This window comes from Pimephales promelas, chromosome 23, assembly GCF_988280905.1.
Source record: "Pimephales promelas chromosome 23, fPimPro1.hap1.1, whole genome shotgun sequence".
Taxonomy (NCBI): Eukaryota; Metazoa; Chordata; class Actinopteri; order Cypriniformes; family Leuciscidae; genus Pimephales; species Pimephales promelas.
This window is the reverse complement of record NC_142791.1, coordinates 8398552-8417895: the sequence shown is the minus strand read 5'-3', so window position 1 is coordinate 8417895 and position 19344 is coordinate 8398552. Positions and strand designations below refer to the sequence as shown.

Genomic DNA, 19344 nt, shown 5'->3' with positions numbered 1-19344 from the left:
TGTGTTTATTTATGCGGCATAATCTTTCTGCCTGTGGTGAGAGACTCTGGAGTTTCTCTACACGTGAGTGGAGCTCTGCAGTGAGCGACTGAATGCACATCTCATCTATCTACTGCTAATCCTAATGTCCCAGAGACATGAGAACTGATAACGACAACATTATTTCAACAAACGCCCCCCAATCCCCAACCAGGATCACAATAAATATCAGTTACTCATACTGCATGGCTCTCTGTTCAAATATCCTTCATAAATGGTCAGTGTGGGTGTCAATGTAAAAGCTTCCTTCTGGTGCCGTGCAATTTTATCTCTCTAATCCACAGAAACAGTCTCCCTGCTGGCAGTTCTTTCACTCTGGTCAAATACGCTAGACTGAGATGGGATTTGTTGATGCGATTGTCTGAGCCCGGTTGGAATTAATGATCCTACACACACACACACACACACACACACACACACACACACACACTATCTGACTGCTAACAGTGTGATGATATCACATCCACTAGGACGCAACTGCACATTCACATGATAAGCTGTTTTATCAGTGTCATTGCTTTGGACTCACCACAGGTGACAGAAACACACTTGCAGTTACAAGCCCCGCCCCTCAATTTGTTCAAAACTACACCCAGTAATCTGTGTGAAGCCCTTTTCAGTTGTCTGTCAATTGCCCCACAAACAGAAATCTGTTAACATACTTGGGCTGCGTCTGAAATCGCATACGCTCTTGAGTAGGTCCTTCTTTTGAACAAGTAATTACATAAAAATCGCTAAAAAGTATGTTCTATTCCGGACGTACTACATTCGCCATGTTCTCTATCATGTGTTGTGTTGCTTCACTGCCATTCATAAATCCTCTCCTGTGGCCTCATGGGATAGTAAAGTGTCCATCATATGCACACTTCAGAATCTCACCGGAAGTAGTAGGTCATCTAGGTACTTTTAGCCTACTTTTTTTATGAGTACTGTGAATTTGGACATACTTTTTTTGTCACATACTGTTTTTCGCCTATTCATAGTAAGAAATGTGATTTCGAATGCAGCCTTGGGGTGTATTTCTCAAAAGTATCATTAGCCAAGTACCATTGTTCCTTCAATGTCTAACACAGTCTCATCCCAAAAAGTCATATAACTGACGTCTTGGGACGCCTTTTGACCATACGTCAATATCCGCCTTTTTAGGGCCCCCTTAAACGTCGGTAGATGGCGATCCCGGGCCGTCATACAACTGACGCTTTACCTTTAACGTCAGTTAGGTGACGGGTTAGGTTTAGGGTTAGGTTTAGGTCTGGGGTAGAGTTACGATCCCATAACCTCATCTACCGACGTTTAAGGAGGCCCTAAAAAGGCGAATATTGACGTATGGTCAAAAGACGTCCCAAAAAGTCAGTTATATGACGTCTTGGGATGAGACCGGGTTGCAATGTCACCATATCATCACCATCTGATATTGATTGAAATCTCTAATTGATTTGATTGACTTCCCTATCTGAGTAATAATAACGTGACATCATAAATGACAGTCCTAAGGATGGGCCAAAGGATGAAGGTGTACCAAGTAACACTGGTATCAGGAAATAGTATTGACTAGCAAGTTAATTACTTCAATGATGCAGCATAATAGTGATTAAATAGTGAGTTGCAGTATGTCACTGTACAAGAAACCCACCCCTGACCAGTAATCAAACAAAAGCCCCACCCACTGTAATCTACTATTTTTAGGGTGGAGATAATGGCCATCCCTTGGCTGTCATGATCCCAGTCCTACTGACTAACTGCTATATTTCAAACAATTTCCAGTCTGGTACATGTTTACAATCACTTCACAGACACGCTGCATCTTATCTTGAAGTGTCTGATGTAGGCCGTGTTGATCAAATACACATAACAAGGCAGACTTCACCGTCGGAATGACCTCTCTTTCTTCACACGTTAGAGATTATCCAGCTCGCGCGCCGCTGTGAAGTTGGACTCTGATTCCCGGCCCCCGCAGCCAGGATGAAAGAGGGAGCTTAAACAGCGAGGAGCGCTGTGTGTTCAGACTCAGCGCCAACCGTCGTTCTCCCTGCCTATCATAAACAGCGCTAAGAACTTCTCTCTCTCTTGTTCAGATGTGAGCTTTTATCTAGGCACCTGGGCGTTTGTTTTCACCAGCCAGGACTGAGCAGATGTTTTGTGTGCAACTTAGTTCTAAAGACAGTGACCACTGTGAAACAGGCAAAGAAAGCAGCTATTTCATACACGCGCACACTATGCAATGTATTTTCAACTAGTTTTTTACTTTTTCCAAAGGTCATCTAAATTGTTGTTAGCTTGCATTTGCTAGGGTGTTCTGCACCATGACACCATGAAACCAAAATCTTATATTTTTTTTACATTGCAGTATATGAATTATCCATGCACATCATTAAAAAAAAAAAAACATGTGACCTCATAATTTTTAATCAAATTATTATCTTCTTTGATGACGTTTACTGGGGCGAGGGCGGGGCAACCTGTCACTCAAATACAGACAACACAGAAATAGCAAATCACAACGATCCAAGACAAAATCAAGTCCCGGCTAACATTTTTTAATTTAAGAAGCCTTTTCAGTTGTACATACGTCACAATAAGGAAGAAAAACGGCAAAATATGGCAACTACAGTGTAATGCCGACTTCAACCCTTAGGGGTCTGAGCTGTTCTCTGGGTCCTGGAGGTGTTCTGACATGCTCTGACATGTGTGTTTTTTTCTGTTACTTGTGACATTTTCATGGCTAAAGTATTATTACACTGTCTTCTAACAGTTTTAATACTATTAATACTTTAAGTTAAGTTAAGTCTGTAAAACCAGTAACATTCCAACCGTATTTCTAATGGTAAGTTTGGGCAACCACAGCTGCCGTTTTTTTTTTTTTTACCGTAAGAAGTACGGTTTTATTTTTTACAGTGTATAGTGCATTATTATGCAGCTGCTTATGTACTTCATTGAGTGTCCATCCACTAAAATCTAAGATGAATCAACATTTCATGTTCCCTTACTCTGACATTTTGTAGTCGAACAGTGAGAAAGTATGAAAGAGAGTTTCTAGCCGAACCCCCGAAGGAAAAAAAAAAAAAAGAGGACAACTCTCTCTTTCATCTCCTCTGGAGTTTTTTCCTGTCGGCTAATCTGTTACATGTTCTCATAGTTCACCTCGGGGGAGTTCTCCTCCCTGAAGGAGGTCTGGGGATGGATATGCACACTTATCATCCCGGAGGAGGAAAAAAAGAAACATTCCCCAGTTCTAGAGGAGCTTATTGATATAAGCCTACTGTATGTATAGCCTACTCCACAAAAAATAATGGTCTTAATCAATATTTTTTTTTTTACAGTAATAAAATCTAAACATCCTTAAAACAAGATTACTTGAGAAGATAAACTGCATTAGATAAGACTTTTATCTGGAGTTAATTTTTGTTACTCCATGGGCATGGTCGTCTTCTTTTTAAGTATAAAACTCACTAAAGCCTCCTCTAACTTTCTTTGATTTATGTTTAAAACAAGAACGGACAATTTTCCCGAAGGGTAAGGTAACTAAGGAAATTTGCTTTTCAAAGAAATTCATCTTGTTTTAATAACATTAGATATTTTACTGGAAACTAAGAGAATGATATTGTCTAAGAAAAATATTCTTTGCAGTTTCTGTGCAAAAACACAAAGTACAATGTGAGACTTTGGGAACGGGGTGCTGTCAGAGGGTTTGGGATGAGGGCTGATGGGGGCTGATGGAAAATGTCGTTAGAGAACATGTTTTATTCATGTTTCTGCCAAGACACAGGAGGCATTTTAGAATTCCATTTTTAATGACTATTGATTGATTGCACTCAACATGATGTAAGAGAAAGCTGTGGGGGAAAGAAAGCCGCATACGCTACATGCAAATACCTGTACAACTACCGTTCACATTATATACATTCATGTAGATTTATTTACTTGATTGGTGAACCGACTGTGATGCATTCTTTTTTCAGGATTCTTTGAAAGTTCAAAATAACAGTATTTATTTAAAATCTTAATGTTAGTCTTTAATGTCACCTTTAATCAATTTAATGCATCTTTGCTGAATAAACGTTTTAATTTACATCTACTGACCCCAAACTTTGGAATAATAGGGTATATAAAAAAATTAATATAACACAAAATTAATAAGAAATATTTAGAATTTATGCCAGGTTCAGACTACACGATGGGTTCTTTTCAATACTCAAATTAATGCTTCCTCCTTTTCTCATTCCTCTGTGCTCCAGCCTGTGACCTGGAAACCGATCAAAGAAAGCCATCTTAAAGGACATCTCAATTCTCTAATTGAACCGCGATGTTTGAGGAAGCTTCCAGAGAGTGAGGATGCACAGGTGTATCATATGCCCAAGTCTTTCTAGTCGAGAAACCTGATGCACGTATAAATTCTCCTCCCCCTTTTCATCTGTCACAATGATTCTAATTTATTCTTTACCTTTTGCAGTTGAAATAAACCATAAACCTTACATATTTCAACAGGGCATCCAGCATTATTACTTTTTTAATGAATTTATAATGACCAAACTTCAACAACAAGGGGAGTTCCCTTGAGCGCAGCTGTAAAGTAACGCTTGAGTGATCAAGAATAGTCAATAATATTACTTTCGATTTCTCTATCCTCATTTTCTTTCCTTGCATCCTGGAGATGAGACATGAGAAATGAGAAGCACTCGATCGATATCAGTCAGATTTTGGCATGATCCATCTGACGGGTGTTATGGTGATTTGTAAATTACAATAGGCATAATACGGTACGTTTATATAGTGAACATCTATGACACTTTTTACGACGTCCCAACGTCGATTTGAGGGCTCCACCTTCTCTCTAATCGTGGTACATGATGTCATCTGCACAGCGCTGTTTCAAATCAACCACGTTTAATCTTTTTCCATCCTCCACGATGGGTTCCATCACATCTGTAACGCTGACCAATAAGAGCACAGAAGCGCTTCCGTTCACAGCTTTTAAACATTGTGAAACGAATGACAAGATGGTATTTGGTGCTTTTAGGTGGAATTATGCAGTAGAGGAGAGGTTCATGGAGCTTTGGTAACAATACTACTTTCCTCGAGGGACTACCCCGACAGAGTGAAAAAAGACCAATGATGGTAAACGATAGCGGAGGTGCTTCAGCAACCTGGTGAGTACTGAAGCTTCGGTAGCCATTGTTTATTTACGCTCTTGTTTCTAGAAGTTAGTTGCTAGTTCCGCCTTCTTGATGACATCACACACGTCATTAAGGATGGTAAGCAATGATTGGTTGGGAAGCAATGTGTAGTCTGACATGTTTCTTGCAAGACAAGAATTTAGGAGTCAAAATCACATAATCTGATACTGGCCCTGTTTACACCTCGTATTAAGATGTGTTTTGGTCGGTTGGATCACAAGTAGACGAGGGTAACCAGCCAGTTTCTGGTCTCATTGACTTCCATAGTAGGAAAAAAATATACTATGGAAGTCAATGAGACCAGAATCTGTCTGGTTACCGATATTCTTCTAAATATAAAAAAATCGGCTGAATGGATTTGAAAACGGTAAAACCCATCTGTTTAACTCTGGGAGAGTGGTAAAATGAGCCTATTTCCAAAAAAAGTGGAGTATCCCTTTAAGTGATTATCATAACAGACAAAAACATTGTGTAGTCTGAACCCAGCATAAGACATTCTAAGTTTTTCAATTCACCTTTTTGCCCTCATATTGTTATGCTGATAAAATAATTTGCAATTAAATATTTTGATTCAAAAAATGCTAAAAAAATAAAAATAAAATAAAAAATACAGCGGTATCAGACTTTTGGACCCACTGTATTTGCTAATGATGCATGAACTGCAGAGAAGGTGGCTGCTAAGATGAGGTCTATGTAATATTTGCAGGTTAGTTTGAAATGCAAAAAAAAACAATTTTACTCAAATGATGAGAATAAGGAGTCGGAGAGGGGGAGGAGAGAAAGAGAGAGAGAGAGAGTGTGTGAAAGAGAGAGAATGTGAGGTGGTGATATTGGATTCCATTACAGCTGTCAATTTCACACACACAAACGCAGAGCATCTTGGGCTCTGCATACTCGGGAGGGGGGGAAGGGGGGTGAGATGTCTTGCATCCTGGAGACCGGCACAAATTTAATACCGGGCTGAGCGTTGCTACAGTCCCAGAGATCCCACAATAATGCAACTGCTATTCCCAGTCCATGGTTCCAAAATAAATGCGTTTATCACAGTTCAGCCTCACACGGCGGCGAGAAGTGCAGAAAAAAGCGATGACAACAGCTGCCACAGCTCACAAACACAGCGACAGGAAGGCCGCAAACACAAAAGGCAGACAGAAAGAAGCACAACAGAAAAACAACAGGCAGACTAACTGGAGTGAGAAGAGCCAAAAAAGCAATATCCGTACATTTACTTACACGTACCTCTCTGCCATGAAACCAAGACAACCAAACTAAACAAACTGAGCTATAGGGTCATTCACAATACCGAATCGTTCCCTGTTTTTTCCTTTGTGCTCTGTTTTTTATTATATGTAGGGCATCAATGTGTATCATTAAATATGCATAAATATATACAATTCTTAATTATAAGTCAAATATCTTGTGATTTTATACATTGTGTGTTTTTCGTCTCTCTGGAGTCCACTCTTTTTCTTGCATCCTTGAAAAGTATTTTTGTCTTATTGGATCCATTCATCACAATACATATTCATGATGAAAATATCTAAGACTGACACTTTGCAATCAACAGAGAGCCTATAATCTTCACGCTTTATGAGACTGTGGACTGACGAGACTCAGAGACACCTTAGCAAACCCCTTCCTGAGTTCACGGTACAGGCTACACGCTGCATTATCTAAATAAATGTACCATATGCTCCTTTCTCGTTCGCAAATTTGTGTTAGGTAATGCTATTCTTGCATTTTTGATGGATGAAATGTCTTTTTCACACATCCTTTTTACATGTAATTTGCACCTACATTACAAAACACACCCAAAAATAAATCAAAAATGAACTAGGGGTCTCTGAATCAGAAAGGGTGCGAAAATGTCAGTGTTAATAGTCATATTAATCGCTGACCTCATAGTTGGAGAAAAAATGTCGCTGAATTAATTAAATAACTTCACAGTTCATTAAAAGAAAACAAGGGAATTTTGAAGTAATGTGACAACTCCAACTTAGTAAAACATTAAAGATTTCCACATCTATCAAGGTTAAATATTCTACTTCTTTTAAACAAATCTGTTGTTTTGATGCTTTAAATAATCACTGTTAATTAAAGATCCAACCTAGCCTAGACACCATGAATGTTAATGAATACGAAGATCGTATCATTAATCTGGGACTACAGCAAGTCACGTGTAAGGAGATCAGGTATCAGTTTCTTAAAGGAATCTCAAACAAATCAGCTTACGTTTCCGCTGTTCTCATCTGAAACATCACTGATCCCTTAATGAAATGAAATAAGCTCTTAAAATCCTCCCCAGCCCACAAATTCTGTCTGTTTATCAAATGACCAGAGGTACTAACCACAGATGTAATACCTGATAAGAAGCCAAATCAGGATCTCAGTTCGAAGTCAAAATTATAAGAACCCTTGACTAGGTATGATAAGAGGCTAAACTCAGGCTTTTGATACTTTTCTTATTTCTTTATTAAACCATATCACTTTTCCCTTCTGTGGAACCCAAAAGATGATTTAAAAGAATATTCTGGCCACTTTTTAAGTAATGCCAAAAAACAAACAAACAAAACAACCACCACAAAGTATGTAAAAGTTCATAAAGCATCATATGTTGACCACACAACTCGTGTACCATATTTTAATGCTTTCCTTGGAACATTAATATCTTTTGAATCAGATCTTTTCAGTGAATTAGTTGATCTGGTTCACAAAAAAAGGCCTGAATGATGCATGTACTCTATGAATCGATTTGGTTGCAAAAATGAACTCTGATTAGTGGAAAATGATCTGTGAATATTAACTTAGATTTCTATCTGTCCATGACACAAAGTCATATGGATTTTACATCCTTTTTGAAGCTTGAAAGCTCTGGTCTGCATTTATAGTAGTGTTACTGCACAGAAAAGTGCAAGCAGTGCAATATTTATAAGGGCAAGAAAGCTAAAGAGAATTTGGGTTTAAAGCGCTTTGGGTTTAAAAACACGAGAAAAAGTTGAAAACGTCATTTTAAGAATACCATTTTTAGACTGCCATGTCAAGTGTGAGAAGCTGCAAAAGACAGGACACGAGTGCAAAGAGTCCTAAACACATTGATCTATAGCAAATTTGCATAGAAAAACAATGAAAAAGCAAAAAAAGTGTCTGTGTAAACAGCCCATTAGGATAGTATTAACATACATATAATGTATGATTAAAATGTATTGACGTTCAATACAAAATACAGCAATTTACAGATAAACAAGCAAATCCCTGCAAAACAAAGTCATTCCAAAGACACTAAAAGTGTTGAGCCATGCTTCATCCTTCTGGGTTCACATCTTCCTCACTGTAAAGGCCTCTCCCCAAGGTTCCATCCACCAGAGACACAATAATCAGTCAGCGTGGGAAACGTCGCCTCCATGCTAATTAAAACCGCTGTATTTTTAGAAGTGCAGCAAACACAAGTCACGACAAAGGCACCCAATGCCATCTGCATCGTACGCATGCTTTCATCCTCTCTCCTCCAGTTTGACTGAGATGGGATATTGTTTATAAGGTGATGGATTTGTGGAGAAGATGCTACATGAGTCATTAGCTCCATATTTCACTGAGCCTAAGCATTCTTCCATACTGAGCTTGAAATATATGCACTCAAATGTTGTAAATCTTCATTGTGATTTCTCTCATAGTGTGTTAATGTGAGTTTGATTCCTAACCTTTGATCTCCTTCTCATTTCTGAACCATCGGACATCAGCCGCAGGTTTGCTGCCAGAGGTCACACAGGTCAGAGTGATGTGATCGCCCTCTTTTGCAGGCTTGGTGAGTCCATTAATCTCTGGTTTCTTAGGCACACCTAAACATGGAGGGAATAAAGTGCCAGAGAAAGAGAAAAAGAGAGAGATAGCTCAGCACTTTAACACAGTTCAAAATATTAACAGTAGGTAAGTGTGAATTTAATGGAAAAAAGATTAGAGATGTTATTTATCATCTATGAACTAATCCAGTCCTTTTATTTTGCCTGGGGTTTTTTTGTCGTTCACTGAGGTTAATTTAAATTTAGACCCTTTTTTCAGTGGTTATTTGATCATATTATTGCAGAGTTTAACGTTTCCCTTGCCAATGACGAAATTTTCTATCATTTATGAGACCACCATTTCCCGCCATAGAACTTATTCACAGCATCGCCATCTTTGATTTTTAATGGGAATGAAAGGCTGTGAGGGATAGAAATCATCTCTTCAGTGGGTTGTACTGTTATTTAATGTGTTTTAGATTATTCTGCTGATGAAACACTGCAAAAATATCTTTCGGGAGAAATTTTTGTAGACAAAAAAGCTACAGCCCCGCTTTCATTCATTTCATTTTAGCCTTGATGGCGCTGCTCTGAATAAGGTCTATTGACGGAGTTTTCTGGCTTTCTGTGTTTTTACTGTTATATGGCAAGTGGCACTATTTATATATTTTAAAATGTAATTTATTCCTGTGATGCAAAGCTGAATTTTCAGCATCATTACTCCAGTCGAGTGTCACATGATCCTTCAGAAAGTCTAATATGCTGATTTGGTGCTCAAGAAACATTTCTTATTATTATCAATGTTGTAAGCAGTTGTTATGCTTAATATTTTTGTCAAAACCATGCACACATGCTTTTTAGGATTCTTTGATCAATTGAAAGTTAAAAGTAAAGCAAATTAAAAGTCTTTACTTTCACTGTTTAAACAATCTAAATGTACCTTTGGTAAATAAAAGTATTAATTTATGTAAAAAAAACAATCAATTTGAAGTATACTGTCCGTCATTGGCATGCATATCAACAGCATTCATTTAGCAATTAAGACGGCAATCTGTTAGTAGACATAAGGCTATTCACACAGTATGTGTGTTGTTGTACTCCCCCTCTAGTATTATTTAATTTATTTAATTATGTACACATGAAAGCCCAGCTTATACAAAAGTTTTATCTGACATGTTTCAAAGCAATGCTCAGAACATATCCTAACACCATCACATGAAAGAGAAGAGTGAACCTCAAACGTTTGTTTCCACGTACAAAAGCAATCAGCATTTCAATCTTACGAAATTTAAAGCGCACAGGAAATACTGTGGCCCACAAATACATTACTGTGTCAGGAGCTTCCTCTCTAAGGTTGTGGGCAGAGACAAAGAAAAATCAATAGGGAACATTAGTCAGGAAAATTAGATATTGGTTTCGCCTTGATTGAAGATGAGATCAGACGTTTGGCATTCAGTTCACAGGCTTTATTGCTCCCCTGAGTAAGAGGCCTTAATCACATTCCTAAGAAATAAATCAAAGCAAAAACAACCACAATGTACTATGCATTAAAAAGCAACAGGGTAAATACATCCGTCATCCTAGCGTGACCTGTAACCTCCGCCGAGCGCCATGTTGTTTTTCAATATTGTCCCAAGATGACAACTGGAAGATCCCAAGCTGTCGTTTCTAACGGATTCATTTCTTGGTATTTAATATGTTTTAGACAAAACAACTTAGGGTCAAATTCACTTTTTCCACTTTGCCGTGTCATATTTCAGTGTTTGCACACGTTTTTAATTGATCATGGAAGCTGAAATTCATCAAACGTTGGGATTAATCTGTGTTTAGTCTATACAGTAAAATATGTTGGGAATGCGCTAGTTTCTGTAATAGAGTGCTGCAGGGATGATATACTTTTTTAGGCTAAAACCCAGAAACAAGTTAGCATTTTAGCACTTCCAGTTCTATTGTCCCGAAGTCAATAGGTTTTTTGAATGGGTTTTTGGTTAAATGCCTGAAATAAGGTCTGTGCTTAACACAAGCTCAAGATATTGCATATTTTACTCTACGACATTAAACTCAAGAGACTATCACCTTTGTATTTTAAGTTTAAAGCTTCTACTTATTAACAAGTGCCTAAATGGGACTACAGTGGGAGCCTGGGAAATTAAACGTCATACACCGAAAAGGTAAGTCCTTCTAATTCTAACTCAAACTTTCAGGATTATGTTTAATATAAAGAATGAAAGAGTTGTCAAAAGCTTTGTCATGTGAAAAGTCATGTGACCATAGTGTAGTTCAATTATAGCCTACATTTAACTTTTTACGCCTGCCTTGTCACGATGAACAAAAAGTGTAACAAACATATATTGTTTTAGGTCACAGAGCTTATATTCTGCAATAATCCAAAAGCCAATGTCGATAGAACCAAGGTGACGCTACTTGCCGACGCGATTAGCCAACAAAAATCGTTACAGCAGCTCGATTAACAAAGCATGTTCATTCTGGATAGGAACTTGTGTCGTACTTGTGAAAATCACAACCCGCAATATCCATTATAAATGTGACGAACATAACATCCAAAACAACAATGTTATTAAATATAACAACCATTTAACAAAATGTTTAAATAATAAATAAGCATCGTGTATATTGTTGCATATTTTTCCTAGATATCAATTACAACACAGAAATTAATTGCATCCATTCATGTATTCACAATGAGCAAAAGATTAAGTAATAGAGGCTTGTTGACAGTGTACAACTGTAATGATTTTAATGTTGTACGCCAACTAATTAAAATGAGACAAGCTAATTGGGCTTCTAATTAATGCAGAAATCTGGCATTAAGCACTGTTTGTGGACTGTCACAGCTGACATTAACTCTGGTTTGTTTGGGACTTGATTCAAAGTCTGGTTGACTTTTGATTGACAAAAGTAGTAAAAGTTGATAGAGGAAACTAATTAAACTTCTTTCTGTGTCATTTCTCAACACTGTTCTGTGATCATCTGTGTCTTTGTTGAAGGCGACCGGGTGAATCCATTTAATTAAATCCTGATCCAGGCCAAAGTTAGATTTGAAACGCCCCCACTGAGGTAAAATTCTAATTATCTACTTTCTGGAAACTACAAATTTTGCAATTTTCTTTCGACTTGTTAATAAGAGTAGCCTTTAAACGAATCTAATCCATTTTAAAATGGTTGCAGACTTTTAGTAACGAAACAGCAATATTTCTGTCCTCCAAAAAAGGCATCCATGCACAATTGCACATACATAATGTTAAAACATTTGGAGGAATTTTCAGCATCTAGTCTTCAGTGTAGGAAAAACATCCACATTTTAAACTAATTCATATGCGTTCACGAGAGAGTTGAGTTCCGGAGGAAGGGTGACCTGACTCGACGTACGACATAAGACGAACCATCGCTTCACATCAGAAGGCATTTATTAACCCACTGGAGTTGTATGGATTACTTTTATGATGCATAGATGCGATTTTCATGGACTTTTAGGTTGAATTCATCAGTTCTGAGTTTTCTTAAGTTTATCAAATGCACACTTTTTGTGCGAAAAACAAACAAACAAAAATAACGACTTTATTTCAACTACTCATTTCCTTCTCTCTGGGCGATCTGTTGTTGTACGTCACACGCATCACACACATGACCAGCGCCGGCCAATAGTGAGCCTCTGTGTGACGTTTAACTGACTAGTGGCCCAAAGAGAAGGAAATTAATAATTGAAATAAAGTCATTACTTAGGTTTGCTTTTGCGCACAAAAAGTATTCTCGTCGCTTGATAAACTTAAGATTGAGCCACTGTAGTCACTTGGACTATTTTAACGATGTCTTTAATAACTTTTCGAGGCCGTCAAGTTTCAATCCCCCAAGAAGCCTATGGACTAGATATTTAGATTTCATCAAGGTCTTACGGGGTTGGAACAACATGAGGGTGAACTATCCCTTTAGTTTGGGTGAAGTATCCCTTTAATCGTCCACAGTTAAATTTCGTCATATCGCACACCACTATGGACAATGAATGTTTACTTTTTTAGGTATTTTATTATCTAAAATTTATATCTTTATTCATAAATATGTCCTCAATGGTGTACAAAATACCTATGCCAAGGTATTAGTTATACCTGACTTATAGTAAACAAATAATTCATTATTTTTATATACATGGGACTGGTAGGTCCACGGAGGCTTCCATGTTCCGCCATATTGAAAAACTGTAATAGCAGACAGGGACACAAAGTACTACGCCAAAGCTTTTCCACAGCGCGTTTCCGCTCAGAGTCAGCGTCATGTAAAACGGAGAGCAGAGCAGTGAGAGGCGCTTGTCACTGCCCCGGCAAGTTTCACAGTCAGTAATTCATACTGTAACATTCATTTTTCCGTTGTGTCAAGGTGCAGTTTGTTTGAAATAACAAACCTGTTCACCTGAAGGAACACTCGACGAAATGTTATTAGAAAACATCCTGTCATAGCTTTTTGGTACATAATACAATTTCACCGCTAGGTGGGAGAAATTCCCACACATTGTCCCTTTAAGTTTCTGTGTTTTCAGTTCAATTTGTCCGGTCCCGTCTGTGTTGTGCTGAAGCTACCCTATGTTTGAGCTACCTGTGTGTTGAATGAAAGACTTTTGAAATCTTCATTTTTGTGCAATTATATACAGCATGTGACACTGGGAAGAGCCAGGATTTTATTTAAAGGGTTAGTTCACCCAAAAATGAAAATTCTGTCAGTATTTACTCACCCTCATGTTGTTCCAAACCTCTTTGTGTTTATTTGTTCTGCTGAACACAAAGGAAGATATTTGGAAGAATGTTTTAATCAAACAGATTTCATTCCCCATTGATTATCATAGTATGTATTTTTTTCCTACTATGGTAGTCAATGGGGAATGAGATCTGTTGATTAAAACATTCTGCCAAATATCTTCCTTTGTGTATAGTAGAATAAATAAACACATAGAGGTTTGGAACAACATGAGGGTGAGTAAATACTGACAGAATTTTCACTTTTGGGTGAACTAACCCTTTAATATAACTCAACTGGCTGGATTAAGATGTAATCCCTCATGGTACAGTATATGTAAAATGACGTCTTACCCAGGACGGTGAGGAAAGCCTTGGCTGTTTTGACAGGCATAGTGAAGAGGGAGCACGTGTAAAGCCCTTCGTCTCCCAGCGTGACCTCGCTGATGCTGATCGTCAACTCCTGCGCCGTGGCTCGGACCAGCTCAATCCGGTTATCTCTCAGCGCTGCGGAAACAAACAATCAAGAGAGAACCATTAATTATGACACCTTCAATAGCATTTGCCACACTTAAGAGCGGCACATTTTCTGACATTCCCTCCATTCCTGAAGATTTAAATGCATACTGACCAAAAAAGGGGAAAAAAAATTGCAATTTCAACCAAAAACAGAAGTCAATCTATGATTATGTTCACATATTGTGCGGAGTATGAAGATCAATTCCATTGCTACAGGGAAAACATATTTCATGATGGCTTTCAGTCAGAGGGCAAATTGAATATGGATCAGTCAAGATTCAAATCCAACATCACTTCAGTCAATAGCGTTCAGAATGAGCATTGATCGATTTGAAACATATATGCTTGAGCTCTCTAATCCTCATTTACAAACTCTGTATTTATTACATTTGCAGGTTCTTTACCCAGTCAAGTATGAATAAAAGTAAAGTTCAAACTTATTATGAGTGTGACCTCAGTGCGAAAGAGGCCTAAGGATACAGTCTCAGTTATTACACCTTTTAGAGTCGGTCATCACACAGACCTAATGAAAAGGTCAAAGTGCTAATGCAAAAGTCGAAGGCTAACGTCAGAGACGGGCTATAATTCCTGAAGCATCTTCAACATGCTTTGTTTAATGATAATGTCTACAGCACGAAAAAGTCTGGCAGATCATAAGATATTTGCCATGTGGCGGCACAGTTTAATCAACGGAGACAAGGTCACTAGTTCTATCCTTCTGCTTTCCATAAAACTCACTCAGACATTTTGAGCCTCATTGACGCTCTGTAACAACCTGCCAGAATATTCGTGTATGCGCTTTATGGATCTTTTTCCCCAGGAGAATAGAAAGAACACATTCTTATGGTCAATCATAAGTGTGACCTTTCAAAGCTCTCTTAATAAAAAGAGCTATTCCTTAGCCGTTAGCCTTGGCGTACCACCTGAAAACTTTAAATTAAATAGAGCAGTGCTAGTGAAGATACTTCAAAACTGCAGATTCCCAAGCTAAAAATCGACTAAAAAATAGTTTAACAAGTCAAGGTTCTTTATTTAAAATAATACACGCTACTATGAAACTTATGTACTATACATCGAAGGTATTTAGATTTTAAGGGGCAATATCTTTTAAAAAGGGACAATATCTTTTGTTTATCTTACATATGTAAGTCTACGAGCTGAGGAAACTCCTCCCCGCGACGGCCTCGGAGGGCAAATTCTTAGGCTATATGACCTTTATAGTACCTTTACTTGCCACTTCACACACATTCCAGGGAGGGCTGTGTGAAATAGGAATGGGTAGCCTGTTATTTCACACAGCACAGAGAAGAATGACAATGGCCCGGTTAGACAGGCTTCTTATCCCGCCACCTCCATGATTGAGCCGTACAGGTGTGCTCAATGTCAATGCCAGTGGGCATGTCTTGCCATTTGAAATATATCAGCCCATTCTCACTCCCAAGGCGTCACCTAACTGACGCCTTGGGAAGCATTTGGACATGCTTCAATATCTGACGCTTTAGGCGCCCTTTAGCGTCAGTTAGATGACGCCCTAGGATCGCGTGTACCCTACCCCCACCCCACACCTAAACCTAACCGCGTCCTCTAACAGACGCTTTCCTTTAGCGTCAGTTAGATGACGCCGTAGGATCGCGTCATGTAAGTGACGCTAAAGGGCGCCTAAAACGTCAAATATTGAAGCATGGTCAAAGGTGACGCCTTGGGGTGAGAATGCGTTGAATATATGCAACCATTAAAAATTAACTACTTCTAATGAATCAAGAGCCAAAACGAATATTAAAAATTCTCAACCTGTCACATATATAGCACATATATCAATATTTTTAATCATTTTAATTTAACATGTTTCAATCATTTGAAAAGAACTGTCCAAATTGTGTTTGAACTGATTCACTAAAATTAATTAGATTTGCCAAAATCCATTCTAGGAGAGTGCATTTTATTATATGAGTTTTAAATCTTTGTGTAGTAGCTACAGTGTGACCAAAATTTTTTTTTTTCAGGATTCTTCATGTTACTCACCAGAAAAATATTATCACAGCAGCAGTCTCAATACTTTTAGTTACAGAAATTGACAAAAATCCAGTCATGATTGTCTAAATAGAAGCTTCACAGAGATGAATTTCATTATGTGATCACAGCAGGTTAAAGCTCTCAGCCATACACACCAATTACAACGTTAAAGGAACTTTAAAGGAAGTGTGAAGTGATGCATGCAGGCACACTCCGGGTATCCAAACAAGCATCCCACAAACCCACCTCCACACCTCAGCAAGGCCTCTCGTAGCTTTAATAAAACCGCCTAACGGATGTTGTGTGTCAGCGTGTGTTTTCAGACGCGTCTCCCCAGAGGTCTGAGTGCAGCTCCCTCTGGACAGCAGCATCTCTGAGGTAATTGAACATAATGAGGTTCATTACACGAAGAGAGGCAAGCCAACGCAGCAATGAAAAAAAAAAAAAAAAAAACTTGCAGTACACGCTTTTTTAATGTCTTCCTGTCGTCTTCCCTAAATGAAGGTCCTTGTACCAACCAATAGCAGTAGTGTGTGGTGGATTATATAAAAAGTTCAAAAGGTCAAGTTAATTTTGATTCAGACTTGAAAAAGGCTGGGTGAAAAAAATATAGATTTTCAGTTTAATCACAATGTTTATATGTACTCGATATCAGTTATTAAACTCCCAAGGTTGACCTTTTAACCGTACAGCTATTTCTAGAACAAATGACTCTAATAGCATTTTTTTCTTTTTAGTAAATCAAAAACATACAACATGAACAGTTAGCAGTGTTCATTCTCTTTTTCACTGACGAAAATGAAACGATAACTAAATAAAAAACAAATACACACACACAAAATGATGCCAAAACATCAGTTTTGGCGAGTATTCACATAAACCTCATTACATCTTAAGTGAACATAAACAGGTGGGAGAATATCGAATTTGGTTTGGCCTCTAATTTTCACGAAAACCCCGTTTTTATCACAGAAAACGATTATATGTAAAAACTCTAGCCAAAAACTGAGATTTCTGAGTTTTCGCGTCAACTGGAAGAACGGCGTTTTAGTTTCTCTCTTGTTGATTCTGAGGATTCTGATTGGCTTGCATGGCTTTATCCTTCTCCCTACACTGCCGCCCATAGGTTTGGCATAGATAAGATGGCACTCGACGGCATATTTATGCGGGTGTGTGCACAATGTTATTATTGAAAAAGGAGAGGGGGGAAATATTCGTTTCTCCAAATACCCGGCTTTGTGTAAACGTGGCCTCAGTGCATTGGATCTGTGCATTTAGCCTTCTACTGACAGCAGTCTAATAACCTCCTGTTGTCCGTCATTAATGCTAATCACACAAAAGGAAGAGAGAAAATCACTCAATGTTCCTGACTGAATGACTTCAACAGCTTCAATAATCTATATTTAATTTATACAAATAAATATGTCTGAAGAATGATGTAGGCTATGCAAATTGTTATTAAGAATGCATACATCTTTAATCAAATCTGTGTCTGTTTTGCATGTTGTTCAAATCATTCATATTAGCAGGTGAATAATATGTTTTCTCCAGGAGTTTATGATAAGTTTGCATTACAACTGAACTAAACCCATTTGATATAGTTTTAATCAAGTAAATATCCAAAGATTTTAGTAAATTAAATGCACATTAGATTTAAAATACTAAAACAATTCAGATGACTAAAATATATGACAAATTAAATGGATTAACACAAATTAACTGTATATTGAAGATTTCATTTTAAACAGATCATTCCTTGAGATCCAAACTGAACAGCTAACATGGAAAGTAGAAGTAAACTTCACCATCAAACTGAAGGTCAAGTGATCACGTGTTAAACTGCATTTTAATGCTGCAGCCAAGCTCAGCAAATCAATACACGAAAACAAGCTTGAATGTATGATGATGCTTATTTATCAAAATAAAGGGATGCGTTGGCACACCCAGAATGACAGGATTCGAACGGATGTGTTTATGCTCACAAGTGATGCCATATTGGCACACCAACTGAGGTGAACGGATAGACGGGCATCTGCGATCTCTCAAGAGAGACATCTGTTTCATTTATTGACATTGTTGATCTTGTAATATTCATGAAGCAGTTCTGATCTTTCAAAAAGCCTCTTATACACACATGATCAAACCAACACACAAAAGGTTTGACCAAAGATCTCAAAAAAAAAAAAAAGAGAAAATACACAGATGCCCTGTGTAAGGCATTGATGCCTTGATTAAGACACAGATCTTCCCAAGCCGGCAGGGAAACGGTGTCAGCTTGCTCTCCGGTGGATTTCACACTTTGATGAAGTTCCCTGTCGAGTCTCTAAAGTGCTAATTTTGTTGCACCAAAGCCATTAATTAATGACGCGTCTCCTCAAATTGCTGGGGAAGGTCATTAGAGCCGGAGTAAAATAAGACAAGTTGAAGAATGCCTCTAATAATTGATAATAAACTCTCGTAGCATAACGAAGACGCCAAACAAGCCAGTTTTTCATCTACAAAACCTCTCATCAAAGACTGCACAGTTCAAACAGACAGAGTTACGGAAGAGAAAGCCGACTGAAGCGAAGAAAAGGTCCTTCGGAACTCACTAGATGGAAAGCTAAGAACACACTTTACAAACAAAAAACAGTCACACTGCCAGATGCTTGATTTTCATTTCATTGGTGCTAGTAACTTAAAAACGACTGTTTATTGACGTGAAAGTGTCGGACATTTTCATCTTGGAAAGATTTCAACAAGGCGCTGATAACCATATTATATTCCAGCTCGGAAGCACATGGCAGAAATGTGGAGGAATTTTAGTCTGGGTGCGATAATGACAGAGGAAATGATCAGAGTCTATGTGAAGTCTGACAAGCCGTTATCATAAAGTTACACCCATTCTTTCCCCTCATTAACAAATGATGTTCGTTAGAAAAATAGTGCCATCCATTCAGCGGTGATTGAACAACCATCTAATTATCATGTTTAATTATACTATAAATCAGAGCATGATTGATAAATAAGTACCACCCTCAGAATTGCTAATGAGCTCTTTCATTACATCTCACTGTATCAAACCTCTTTCAGAGGAAA

General features: G+C 38.0%; 1 protein-coding gene across 4 annotated transcripts in view; it reads right to left on the bottom strand.

Annotated features, from left to right (window-relative positions):
• Nucleotides 1-19344, bottom strand: part of cadm2a (cell adhesion molecule 2a) — a 358651-nt gene that overhangs the window by 32357 nt on the left and 306950 nt on the right. For all 4 annotated transcript variants that reach the window (XM_039677129.2, XM_089126052.1, XM_039677131.2 and 1 more), the window contains 2 exons: nt 14089-14241; nt 8912-9049 (listed from right to left, as the gene is read on the bottom strand). In XM_039677129.2, coding sequence (XP_039533063.1) covers nt 8912-9049; nt 14089-14241 — 291 coding nt within the window. The remainder of the gene's footprint in view (nt 1-8911; nt 9050-14088; nt 14242-19344) is intronic.